Consider the following 11,815-nt stretch of genomic DNA (forward strand, 5'->3'; position numbering starts at 1 on the left):
TGGAAGGCCCTATCTTCCACCCCATGCCATCATCGAGCTGGCGAGGCCTGAAAGTGTATGTGGGAACCAACTCTACCTGATTTGGATCACAGATGTCCCGAAGCTCTCTGCCTGTCTGAGAGTCAGCACACAGGCTGGACAGATGTTTATTGGAGGGATGGTTGGGGGGGGGGGTTACAATGTTCTGAGCAGAGTAGAGGAGACTCAGGTAGCCAGGAAGCCCCCATCCACCGGCAGCATGCAGCCCGTGGTCATGCCACTCCGACTGCTCAGCAGGAAGAGGATGGCGTCCACCACGTTCTCCACCTCTGGAGGCAGGTGGAAACCAAGAACAAAGATGAAGGAGCCTTCCCTCGTCCTCCCAGCCCCGATCAACCCCCAGGCCCAGGCAAGCACCAGGCCTGCTGGTACGGTTCCAGTCTGGACTCCGGCCTAACTTACCAGCAAACTTGCCAAGTGGAATGCGATCCAGCATAACCTTGGCCTTGTGGGGGTCACTCCAGTTGGTCCGGCCCATGGGTGTCATCACTACTGTGGGGTTTACCGCATTCACACGGATCTACAAAGAGGCCAGCAAGGTAAAACAATGCCAGAGGGTGCCCTGGGCATCGGGGCTGATTTGGAGGAGTTGCTTCATCCAGCCCAGCCCAACACACCTTGTGGGGCCCCAGCTCTAGGGCCATCATCTTGGTCAGCATGTCCAGAGCACCCTTGGTAGAACCTGTGAGGAAGGTTGTTGTAGAGGCAGAGGCCCAGGAGTGGGAGCCGGGCGGGGATGAGGCACAGCCTGGTTTGCTTACAGTAAACACTGTGGTTGGTCAGTGCACGCTGGGAGGCCTGGCTGGAGACGTTCACGATGACCCCCGGGACTCCCCGAGCAATCATGCCCCTGGCCACAATCTGAAATTTTGAGGGATGTGAAGCAGAACCAGCACTCCTCTTCAGAGCTCCTCCTCCTCCAGCTGGGTAAGGCAGCTCACCTGAGACACCTGGATGACAGCCCGAAGATTCACATTGAAGGACCTAGTAATGAATGGACGGACTGGTCAAGGGCATGGCTGGGGCCCGCTGCATAGGATGGTTTCTCCAGTCCCTTGCTGGCTTACGTGTCACAGGCCTCCTTGGTGACCTCCAGGAAGGGCTGCAACAGAGCCACGGCAGCATTGTTGACCAGCAGGTCCACCGGTCCCACGCTGCTTAGCGCCTGCTCTGTGGCCTCCCAGTCTGCCAGGTCCACACACACAGGCTCCACGCCAGGGCACTGTGTATTGGGGCAAAACAAAGCGATTAGCAACTGTGTCCCAAGAAGGTGGTGCCGCTGGTCTTTTTCTCCTGCGGAAAGGTAGCAAGTCTGTGAGAGTTGGATGTGGAAGGGAATTTTCAACTGTGTCAGCGTTCCTGCCCCAAGAGCAAACTGTGAGGCAGGAACTTAACGCTAAGAGACACAGCCCCGCCCTCTTGGCATCTCACTTCCTCTCCGCTCAGCATTCTTGGACCTAGGACTGCTCTCTCAGTGGACATTTCAATTTCTTCCAAACTCGGGGAGCCAAGATGTCTTGATGGACCTCAGACCATTTGCACAGGCCTCGGACCTAGGAAGGAGTGCAGAGGGTTTCCCTCCCCCAACGCCCAGCGCCAGGCGCAGGGCAAGGCTTGCAGTGAGAAGCACGCTGAGGGTGAGGGGCGCCAAGGGGTGCAGCGTCTCACTCAGAGACCGTCTCCTCACCTCTGGACACGGTGCTTACCTCGCTAACCAGGCTGTCAAGGTCCGCTTGTGTCCGGCTCACGGCCACAACACGTGCACCGGCCGCCCGCAATGCCAGCACAATGCTGCGCCCGATGCCTGAGGCGAGCAAGGATTAGTGCGGGTCCCCCCTTTCAAACCAGCCCGACCCCGCAAGCGCCCCTCTCTTGCCGCCTGACCTTTGCCTGCACCGGTGACCAGCGCCCGCCGACCTGCAAGCCCCAGGTCCATGGTGGCTCAGACAGATCCTGCGGGAGGGAGCAAGATGGACTTGGAGTTCCGGAACCGAAGGCGGGACGAGGAGAGCCAATCGCGTGGGCTGCCTCTTGAAAAGGGCGAGGATATTAAAATAATATCTCCTTCTGTCGTGTTGATTGGCTGAACTGCGGTGGGCGTGACCGGGGCAGGGCTGGGTTAACCAAGGCACACAGCTTCTCAAACTGCACCAGAATGATCCAATTTCAGAGCGGGGGAATCTGCTTAGTGAGCCCTGGTGAACACGGTTGTCACTGCCAAGAAAATTTCCATGAGAAACAAACATACCAGTTTTGCCAGGCATTTCACGGATATTCGTGAACCTGAGAGGCATGCCCCCAAAACGTCTTATGTGCTCTTTTCCCAGGCCTGGGGATGGGTCCAGATAGCGCATGCGTAATGCTCCAAAGGAAACACTGTTACCAATAAAGCCCCAAGGTAGCATCATGTGGGTCTGAAGCCCAAGGTCACCTCACTCAGCTCACATCATGTCACCAGCCCCTTGCAGATACTGGGCAGGAAAAGAAGAGCCAGGGCTGGGTTTTGGGATGTACATAGGAACTGGCCAGACACGCACTGCTTTCCAGTCAGCTACAGGTTAATGAATGTCCAGGAGTACACCGTGTCTCCGTACAAAAACATGTCGTTGTTAGGGTCATGGTAAGGAACACCAAAGCACTACTCTGAGGACCCTACTCTGGCCAGTAGCTTCGACCTGGTGATTGTAGGTGCATGCATGCATGGGCTGACTCGGTTTTGACAATCCCATGCAGTGGTTAAGACCACTGGCTGCTCTTCCAGAGGACTCCAGTTGGATTCCCAGGACCCACATGGCTGCTCAAGAACATCAGTTTTAGAGAACCCATGCCCTCTTCTGGCCTTTGTGGGTTTGCACATGGTGCACAGACACACCTGCAGGCAAAATCCATACACATAATAGTAATTTTTTATTATTATTTAAAGGAAAGAAAAGCACCGGAGGCCAGATAGCCAAGTGTCTCCCACGCCCTTCTATGACCTGATCACACCGCTGTAAGTCCATTCTGTGAACTCTGCCATCTGCCTGCCAAAAACTGAGAGAGAGACAGCACCCAACCTGCCCAACACCTAGATATGGCTGCTTAAAGCTCACCAGCAGCTTCAGTATCCAGGACGTGCACAGATCTCATTGCTCTGTGGTTCTGGATGCACACAGGCTGCAGCTCAGGCCTTGCTCTCTGAAGAGAGGGACTCTCAGAAAACTGTACCCTGTGCTCTTTAGAAGGTCTGACCTGAGCCCACCCTCCTCTGCTCTGCCACCTGACCTGAGCTGGACCCTGTGTCAGTTCAAATGGTTGGCCACTTTAAGCCCCACAACCTACTAGAGACCACAGGCTGTAGTGGCATCTTGCCTTGCCAATGAACTTGTAGCAGTGGGCATGGTTTCAGGAGCAGACATGACCCATTGATAAGGTACAGGCAGTGGACTGTCTCTCACTTGGGCTTTGGAGAGCATTGGAAGAGCATTGTAAGTCCTCCTCTAACAGATATCTATTATCATTGATCTTGGGTCTGGTGAACTCATTTACCCCTCCCCCTTCAATTGGTGCCCAATGTGGGGCTTGAACTCACGACCCTGAGATTAAAAGTCTCATGCTCTATTGACAGAGCTAGCCAATGCAAGCAAGCACAGGAGAACCTGCCAGGGCTCCTGGTTGCAGGGCTCTTGTGCTGGTGCTGGCCAGGGTGATAGACCAGCTAGCTAGCTGTGAGAGCTTCAGTTTGGGCAGCCTTGTTAGCGTGCTTGTATGAATGGACCAGCAAGTGGGTTCCAGAGAATACAGAGAGATTCCAATCCCCCCCCCACCTGACAGTTCTTCTCCTTCTGCAAAGAGTCCACAGATTTAGGAATGATGTGGTCTAGGACATCTCCCCTTCCCTGCTTCCCCCTCCCTTCCCTGATTCCTGGGTTGGGGTCAGAACACAAAGAGGTAACCAGACACAGTAATGGACAGGGAGAAAGCCCTAAGAGGAGGTGTGCAACAACACAGATCCTGTCTTTTCAGGAGAGTGTCCTTTGGTCACATTGGTCACAAGGGACAGTAGGTTTTGGCAGAAAGCAGACTTTGAGGTAAATAGCCTGCAGCAGGACCTGATCCAGCATCCAGCCTTGCAGCAGGCCACCCCAAGGAGTCCTGTGCAATGGTTCGGGACTGTAGTGGTCCATTTATTTAGGAAAATGAGACCATCAAAGCGGACAAAGAGAACAAAAACTCCAAAGTCCAGAGTGTGCTATGGTTGCAGGATCAGACATCTGAGGGCAGGGCTGTGGCGTAGGGAGCAGGTCATGAGATCAGCAGAGGCTTTAGCTCTAGAGTAGGGAGCCAGGGAGGCCTCTAGGGGTCCCCTGCATCTGGGCAGCCTAGGAGGCCAGGTAACCAGCGTCCACCAGGATGCTAGAGCCGCTGGTAGAGGCGCTGCTGTCGCTGAGCAGGAAGAGGATGCTGTTGACCACGTCCTCCACCTCTGCAGGACAGCAGAGCAGTCAGGGCTTCTGCCTGCTCAGCTGCCAGAGCCTCCCCAATTCCCTCACCCGCATCCCCAGCTGACCTGCAAACCTCCTCAGTGGGTGGCGCTCCTTGAGCTTCTTGGCAAAGTCCGGGTCTGCAGAGACTTTCTTGCCCATGTCAGTCAGCACCACGGTAGGGTTTACAGAGTTCACCCGGATCTGGGGACCCCCAGAAGCCACAGCAGGTGGGTGGCACAGCCAGTTAACTAGCACTACCCACACAGCTCAGGACTTGCCCTAGGACAAGCCTGATGAGCTCAGAGCATGGCCAAGCCACACCCCATCCTCACCCTCACCCCCAGCCCTGCTCCATCACCAGGTGTCCATCATCTGTCCCTCAGGTGTGGGCCCAGGCCCCCGTGCCTACCTTGTGTGGCCCGAGTTCCATGGCCATGGCTTTGGTCAGCATGGTTAGTGCACCTTTGGTGGAGCCTGTGGGGGTGAGGCGTGCTGAGGACCCCCTAATTACTCAGCCCCCCTTCTGGGAGACCCACCCAGAACCTCCTCCTCCTCCCACAATGAAGGGTGCACTCACTGTATGTGGCCAGGCCAGGAAGGTGACATAGGCCACCATGCTGGAGATGTTGACGATGGACCCTGCCACTCCACGGTTAATCATGCCCTTGGCTACCATCTGGAAGCCAAGCGTTAGGGGCGGCTCACTGTGCCCTATGCCGTCTGCCCTCCCCAGGTGCCCTCCCTGGGCACAGCCCCCCCCCCACCGGCTCACCTGGGACACTTGCAACACAGAGCGCACATTCACATTGAAGGACCTGGCAGGAGAGGGACAATGTGGCCCGGCAGCAGCGCCCCCAGCCACGCCCCCAGCCTGCCCACTCTCCCCAGCGCCCACCTGTCAAAGACCTCCTTGGTAGACTCCATGAAGGGCTGAATCAGCGCCACCCCCGCATTGTTCACCAGCAGGTCCACAGGGCCGATAGCGCGCAGCGCCTTCTCTGTGGCCTCCCAGTCTCCCAGGTCCACGCACACAGGCTCTATCCCCGGACACTGGGGGAGAGAGGCACGGGTGGCCTGAGCGAGGTGCTGTCCCACCAAGCTTCTGATGTGCCCCTGAGGGTGGGGAGCAGGCCCAGGCCTTGGCAGGGCTGTGTGCCTCACCTCTTTAGCAAGGCTGACCAGGTCTGCATTGGTGCGTGTCACAGCCACCACTTTGGCTCCTGAGGCATGCAGGGCCTTCACAGTGTCATGCCCAATCCCTATAGAGAGGGAACATGGTGGGATTGGCCCTGTGGGCCTGGTCACAGCCGGGCTCTGGGTCCCAGGAGGGAGTAAAGGCTGTTGCCCCCATGTCTCCACAGCCAGCAGTGAGAGGGTGCTGGCCTGAACGTGATAAGCCAGAATTAGATGGGACTATCCCTGGAGACTCTGACTCACTGGTACCAGGCCAAAGGAGGCACCAGAGGGCAGCACCCTCCTGATGGGGCCCCAGACAGGGTGACACTGGTGCCCATCTGCCCTGCCTGGAGGATCTAGGGCTGTTTTGGAGCCACGCTGAACGTGTCCTTCAGGGTGTGGCACTGGGGTGGCCAGGGAGAGACTGGCATTCTGTCCTGGTGGGCGGTGGGGCTCCAGCTGGGTGACAGAAGCATTTGAGCCCTGGGTGAAGTGGGAGTCGGGGTCTATGGGGGCTGAGCTGTGACAAGGTCACCTTGGGCCCCTATTCTGTGTTGCGGCTGGCCCCCTTCCTCTCCCCAACCTGCGCTGTCTCCCCAACCTGCTCACACTCACCTTTCCCTGCCCCTGTCACCAGGGCCCTCAGGCCACTGAAATTCAGGTTCATGCTGCCAATACCAGTGTATTCCTGCAGCAAGAGACGGGTTCAGTTTTTATAACTGGGCTGGCAGGTGGGGCAGAGGTGGGGCTAGGATCTGACTGGCCTAGCCAGGATGGTATGACCCACTTCCTCCATGGCTAGGCCTCTCAATCCCCAAATATGCCAGCCAGCTGCTTATTGGGGTTGGAAGAAAAAAATGTACACACGGATGCCTGCAATTGGAGTCCACACAGTCGAGGAACAGGAAAGTGGGAGGCCTGGGGATGCTAGGCAAACTTTTACCACTGGGCTGAACTTCTGATCTAGGAGAACAGAACTTCAGTTTTCTGATTTGCTTTCTGTGAACAGAAGCGCTGGCTGGCAATAGTTTTAGTGGACGAGAAGCTGGATTTCCACTCAGCCTCTCTGTGCCCATGGACATGGTAGTGGCTAACCATTCAGCATAGACAGTTCTCCGGAGGTAATCCAGCATCCTGTGTCTTCCTGAGATAGGAACAGGCATCCAATGATCAAGGGCAGTAATCTGATTCCTGGGCTAGGTCAGGTGGCAAGTTTATTACCACCTAACCCACCCCCAGCATTCCTGAAGTCTGTCATCTTTACTTGCTGCTTCTGGGTAACCTCTACCTGCCCCCAGAGATTCAGGCCTTGGTGACCACACCGAGGCAAATTCAGCTCTCTGAAGTGGGATTCCCCTTCTCGGAGCAGATGGGTGGACCCTTGAGGGAAGTTTTGAGAAACAATCAGAGGATTACATGTCCATCCTAGCCAAGGGCATGGTGGCATTTGCCTTTAAGACAGACAAAGACAAACACATGAAAAATGTCCATCCTAATTGTCCATCTAGGAAGCTGTCTAAGGCCATGCCAAGCCGTCTGGATCTTGTGTGATAGGGTTCATGGAAGGTGTCAGTATCCAGGCATCTGTACTGGCCTGTCCTTGGGGTTCTGATAGGGTTCACCTCAGCTGCAGCCACTAAGCTGTGCACATTCACTAAGTTCCTTTTTAAAAGGGCCCTGCCCGCCTCCCACCCTCTCTCTCTCTCTCTCTCTCTCTCTCTCTCTCTCTCTCTCTCTCATCTCCCCCCTTTCCCCTCTCTCCCCCTTTTACTTTCTCCTGCTGCTCCTGTCCCCAGAGACTAGTCTTCCTGCTCACCTTTCTCCATTTTATGATCCCTTTCCCTAATAAAAACCCCTCCGCTTGAACCCTGTCTCATGCGCGCTACAACGGAAGGAACATTTCTCTCCAGGGGTCATGACAGGGCACAAGCAGAAGGTTTGGATGCACAGACCACCTGAGGGACAGCCCCAAGCGGCAGGCTCCCCACCTGCTGCCTTTCTCTTCAGGGTCCACACTGAGACTGAGTGACCCTCAGAGAGGTGTGTGCCACCACACCTGACTTGTAAGTTAAGTTTTACAGGAACACAGTCATGCGCATTTGTTTATATGAGTTTATATAGCTGTTTTCATGTTGCCAACAGTAGTGTTGGAAAATTATAGCACAGACATTATGGCCTGCAAAGCCTCAATGATTTACTCTCTGGCCCTTAAAAAAACAAAAAAAAAAAAAAAAAAAAAAAAAAAAAAAAAAACAAAAAAACAAACAAAACATGCTGACTCCTGCCCTAAAATTTTAGTCATTATTTTGGGCTATTTTGCAAGGCATTATCCTTGGTGCCAAGCCACTGCCATCTTCAAAACAGCTATTCCTAGACTAGAAGAAGGGGGCTTCATCTAGAAGGCTATGGGAAAGCCATGTTAGGTGGAAACATTCCAGTGTGGCTACTTTCCAGTGTGGTTACCCACAATTTTTAGTCACGCCTCACCCATACTCTGTATGTAAACTCACTGGTTCCCCAAGGTGAACTGTGGTGGAATTTTCCTTAGGTCTCTCATTGGGACCTAAGGAAGAAGGTGTGGATGTTGTTTACATATCTGTATTGTTTCTTATACTTGGGACAATATACTGAGGATATTATAACAAGGAAAAGGAGTGGTTATTTAAAATGAGCTCACCGGCAGCAAGTATGGCAGGCAGGCAGAGGCAGCCCCCTGTCTCCACTTGTGAGAACGCATCCTTGGCAAATAGCCATAGCCTGCATATAGCCATAATTATACTGTCTCTGATAAGAAAGTTCCAGGGTAGCTGGGCAGTGGTGGCGCAGTCCTTTAGTCCCAGCACTAGGGAGGCAGAGGCAGGTAGATCTCTGTGAGTTCGAGGCCAGCCTGGTCTACAGAGAGAGTTCCAGGACAGCCAGGGCTACACAGAGAAACACCAAAGAAGTTCCAGGGCAACTATTCTGTAATCTCAAGCAATATAGATTCTTCAACCTGGAAAAACTGTATTCTGAAAGAAAACATGGATTGGGACCAGTGAATGGGCAACCCTGAGGCTTTCTGAGGGTTTATTCCATCATAAAGGGAAGTCGGGGATTGGAGGCAGAGATCAGCAAGACGCTGCTTTCGGGCTTATCCTCGTGGCTTGCTCAAACTGCTGCTTGCTTTGAGACAGGGTCATTTTATATGGCCCTAGCTGCCTTGGAACTCTCTGTGTAGAACTCACAGATATACACCTGCCTCTGCCTCACAACTGCTGAGACTGAAGTTGTGGGCCACCGCAGCCTGTTTGTGTATACAACCCAGGACCGCCGCCTGCCCAGGGATGACGGTACTCACTACGGACTAGGTCCTCCCACATTAATCATTAAGCAGACAACATCCCACAGATTTGCCTACAGGTCAATCTGATGAAGGCATTTTCTCAATTAAGATTTCTTCAAGGGAAACTAGATGAGAACTACGGGGCAAACTAGGGTAGGGTGGTAAGGGGGAGGGGAGGGGTGAGAACCGGAGGGAATGAGATGGCCGAGGAGGGGAGGGATGCAGTGGAAGAGCTGTAAAAGAAATGTGTCTTAATAGACGGAGCCACTATGGGCTTAGGTAGAAACCTGGTGCTAGGGTAACTCCCAAGAATCCACAAGGAGGACCCCAGCCAAGACTCCTGACAATAGTGGAGAGGATGCCTGATCTGGCCTACTCCGTAATCAGATTGGTGAATACCCCAACTATCACCATAGAACCTTCATCCAGGAATTGATGGGACCCGATGCAGAGATCCACAACCAAGAATCAGGCCGATCTCTGGGAATCCAGTCAAGGAGAGGGAGGAGGGAATACATGAGCAAGGGAGGTCAAGATCATGATGGAGAACTCTACAGAGACAGCCGAACCAAGCTCATGAAAACTCATGCACTCTAGACCCACAACTGTGGAGACTCCAGGGGACCAAACTAGGCCCTCTGATTGTGGGAGACAGTTTTGAAGCTCGGACTAGCTGAGGAGCATCTGGCGGTAGGAGCATCTGGCGGTAGGACCACGACACAAATCTGGTACATGAGCTAGCTTGCTGGAGCCCACTCCCTATGGAGGATGCCATGCTCAGCCTTAATGTATGGGAGAGGGGTCTGGCCCTACCCCAACCTACTGTACCAGACTGTTGACTCCTCACGGGAGCCCCTTACCCGTGAGGAGGAGAGGACTGGGGGTGGGGAGGAGGACTGGGAGGGAGATCTATGGTTAGAATGTCAAATGAAACTAAAAGACAAAATAATGACATAAAAAGAAAGATTTCTTCTTTAGGTGCCAAAGAGACGGCTCAGCAGTTAAGAGCACTCGCTGTTCTTGTAGAGGCCCTGGATTTAGTTCCCACACCCACATGGGTCACAACTGTTTGTGACCCCAGGGGATCTGATGCCCTCTCTTCTGCCTTCCGTGGGCACCAGGCTCAAATATGGTGCACAGACATACATGCAGGCAAGTATGCATTAAAAAGCATTTTTTTAAATCCCCCCTTTTCAGATGTATCTAGGTTTGTGACAAGTTGACATAAACCAACCAGCATACACTTTTTTTTCTCCCACAAATGACAGACAGCTTTCATCTTCTGGGAGAAATATTCTGAGGATCTGATAACATAAATCTGTCAGTAAGTTTCTAATAGACTACTGCGCAGCCTGCCTCCACTACAGCCGAAGTGAAAGACACAGGCAAACCTGGATGGATTTGCAATGTTTCCGATATCCTTTATCCTGTCATGCCCGCCCGAGGGGAGTAGAGTGGGTATAGGAACTTTGTGTATAGGCCTTCCCCTTCTATCGCCAACTAGGCAGATGAGTGATGCTCCTAGTATCTTACAGTGTCCTCCATGACATCTACTCTCTGAGATCTAGGCCGACCAAGAATTCTGTATCAGCTCAGTGACATTTCACTTCCATTGTTAGTACTTAACATGGTATCCATCCAGGGCATTCTTGGGAGCCTAGCCAACACAGTCACCGCTACCGCTGTGAGTCTATGAGGTCAGCTCACACTCAGCGTACGGATGGATGACTTTAAACTGAGCATGATCGGAAGTGTGTCCCTCTTCACGTGTACATTCATACATGAACATGCATAGCCTTCTGTTGGAAAGAAAATGGCCCCCAAAGGGAATGGTACTTGTTGGAGGAAGTGTGTCACTGTGGAGGTAGGCTTTGAGGTCTCATATATGCTCAAGCCGTGCCCCATGTCTGAATGTGTCCCCTGCGAAGGGAGCGGGTCTGGGAGGCCCCCTTGCAGGTCAGTGCAGAGCTGGCTCAGGCTGGCTGTAGGCTGTGTAGCTCCTACAACTCCCTTGACTACTGAGCTAACCAGGCATAATGTCCTATCCTGACTTCCATGGATGAGGCTCCTGTGGAGGGCAGGATGTGCTGTGACAAGCCTGGGGCTGCCCTGGAGAGAGGCACGTCACCACCGTGCACCCCCGTGTGTGTGCACACGTGAACAAAGGCAAGGCCCACCAAAAGACAGGGCAGAGAAGTGGGGTGATGGAGTGATAGAAATGAGTCCAGCAGGTGGCAAACCAGCAGGCAGAGTGTGTGTGTGTGTGTGTGTGTGTGTGTGTGTGTGTGTGTGTGTGTGGCTCAGGAGACCCCCAGGGACTTCTAGGTATGATGTGTACGTAGAGGTATGACCCCTTCTGAATATGTGAATGCATGAATGAGCTAGAACTGTGCGAAATCCTTCTAGAAGCTTCTTAAGCCTCCTCCTAAAACTCCTTCTTTGGGGCTCTATAGGGGGAAGATTTTATTTGAATTTCCTGATCTCAAGACATAGAGAGAGCCCTCATCAAAACAACTTGAAACTGGAATCCAGGTTCACAAGGAAATAATCAGTCATGTTTAGGCCAAGCTAGATCTGAGCTGCTCTTCAGAGTTTGGGACAACTGGATTTGAGGGAAAAAGAGGGAGCCTTCAGGTACCTGCTGGGACAAGCTAAGGTTCCTACCTCTGAGCTCAGGGTCTTGAAAAGGACAATGTGGGGTGGGGTAGGGGTCCCCGCCAGTATCCAGGCTTGTTCTAGATGTGACATACTTCAGGGGAGCCAACCTACACAGGGAGCAGAATCCTGGGTACCCTTTATTCACTAAGCTGAA

The 11,815-nt window shown here is 53.3% G+C and overlaps 2 protein-coding genes across 2 annotated transcripts; both read right to left on the bottom strand.

Moving 5' to 3' along the window:
- Window positions 1–108: 108 nt before the first annotated feature.
- On the bottom strand, window positions 109–2,235 carry Dcxr (dicarbonyl and L-xylulose reductase). The gene is made up of 8 exons (XM_051182327.1): window positions 1,924–2,235; window positions 1,746–1,843; window positions 1,107–1,261; window positions 981–1,023; window positions 801–900; window positions 657–721; window positions 442–559; window positions 109–308 (listed from the first exon to the last, which is right to left on the bottom strand). The coding sequence occupies exons 1-8, from the start codon at window positions 1,973–1,975 to the stop codon at window positions 205–207; spliced, it is 735 nt and encodes a 244-aa protein (XP_051038284.1). The 5' UTR covers window positions 1,976–2,235; the 3' UTR covers window positions 109–204.
- Window positions 2,236–2,927: 692 nt separating this feature from the next.
- Window positions 2,928–6,359, bottom strand: LOC127220477 (carbonyl reductase [NADPH] 2-like). The gene is given in 9 exon segments (XM_051182336.1): window positions 2,928–4,504; window positions 4,589–4,706; window positions 4,915–4,979; window positions 5,083–5,103; window positions 5,106–5,181; window positions 5,278–5,320; window positions 5,401–5,555; window positions 5,667–5,764; window positions 6,297–6,359. Coding segments are annotated over 9 exon segments (732 nt in total). The 5' UTR covers window positions 6,349–6,359; the 3' UTR covers window positions 2,928–4,400.
- Between the last annotated feature and the right edge of the window lie 5,456 nt (window positions 6,360–11,815).

The sequence above is a fragment of the Phodopus roborovskii genome, unplaced genomic scaffold, assembly GCF_943737965.1.
Source record: "Phodopus roborovskii unplaced genomic scaffold, PHOROB, whole genome shotgun sequence".
NCBI classification, from domain to species: Eukaryota; Metazoa; Chordata; class Mammalia; order Rodentia; family Cricetidae; genus Phodopus; species Phodopus roborovskii.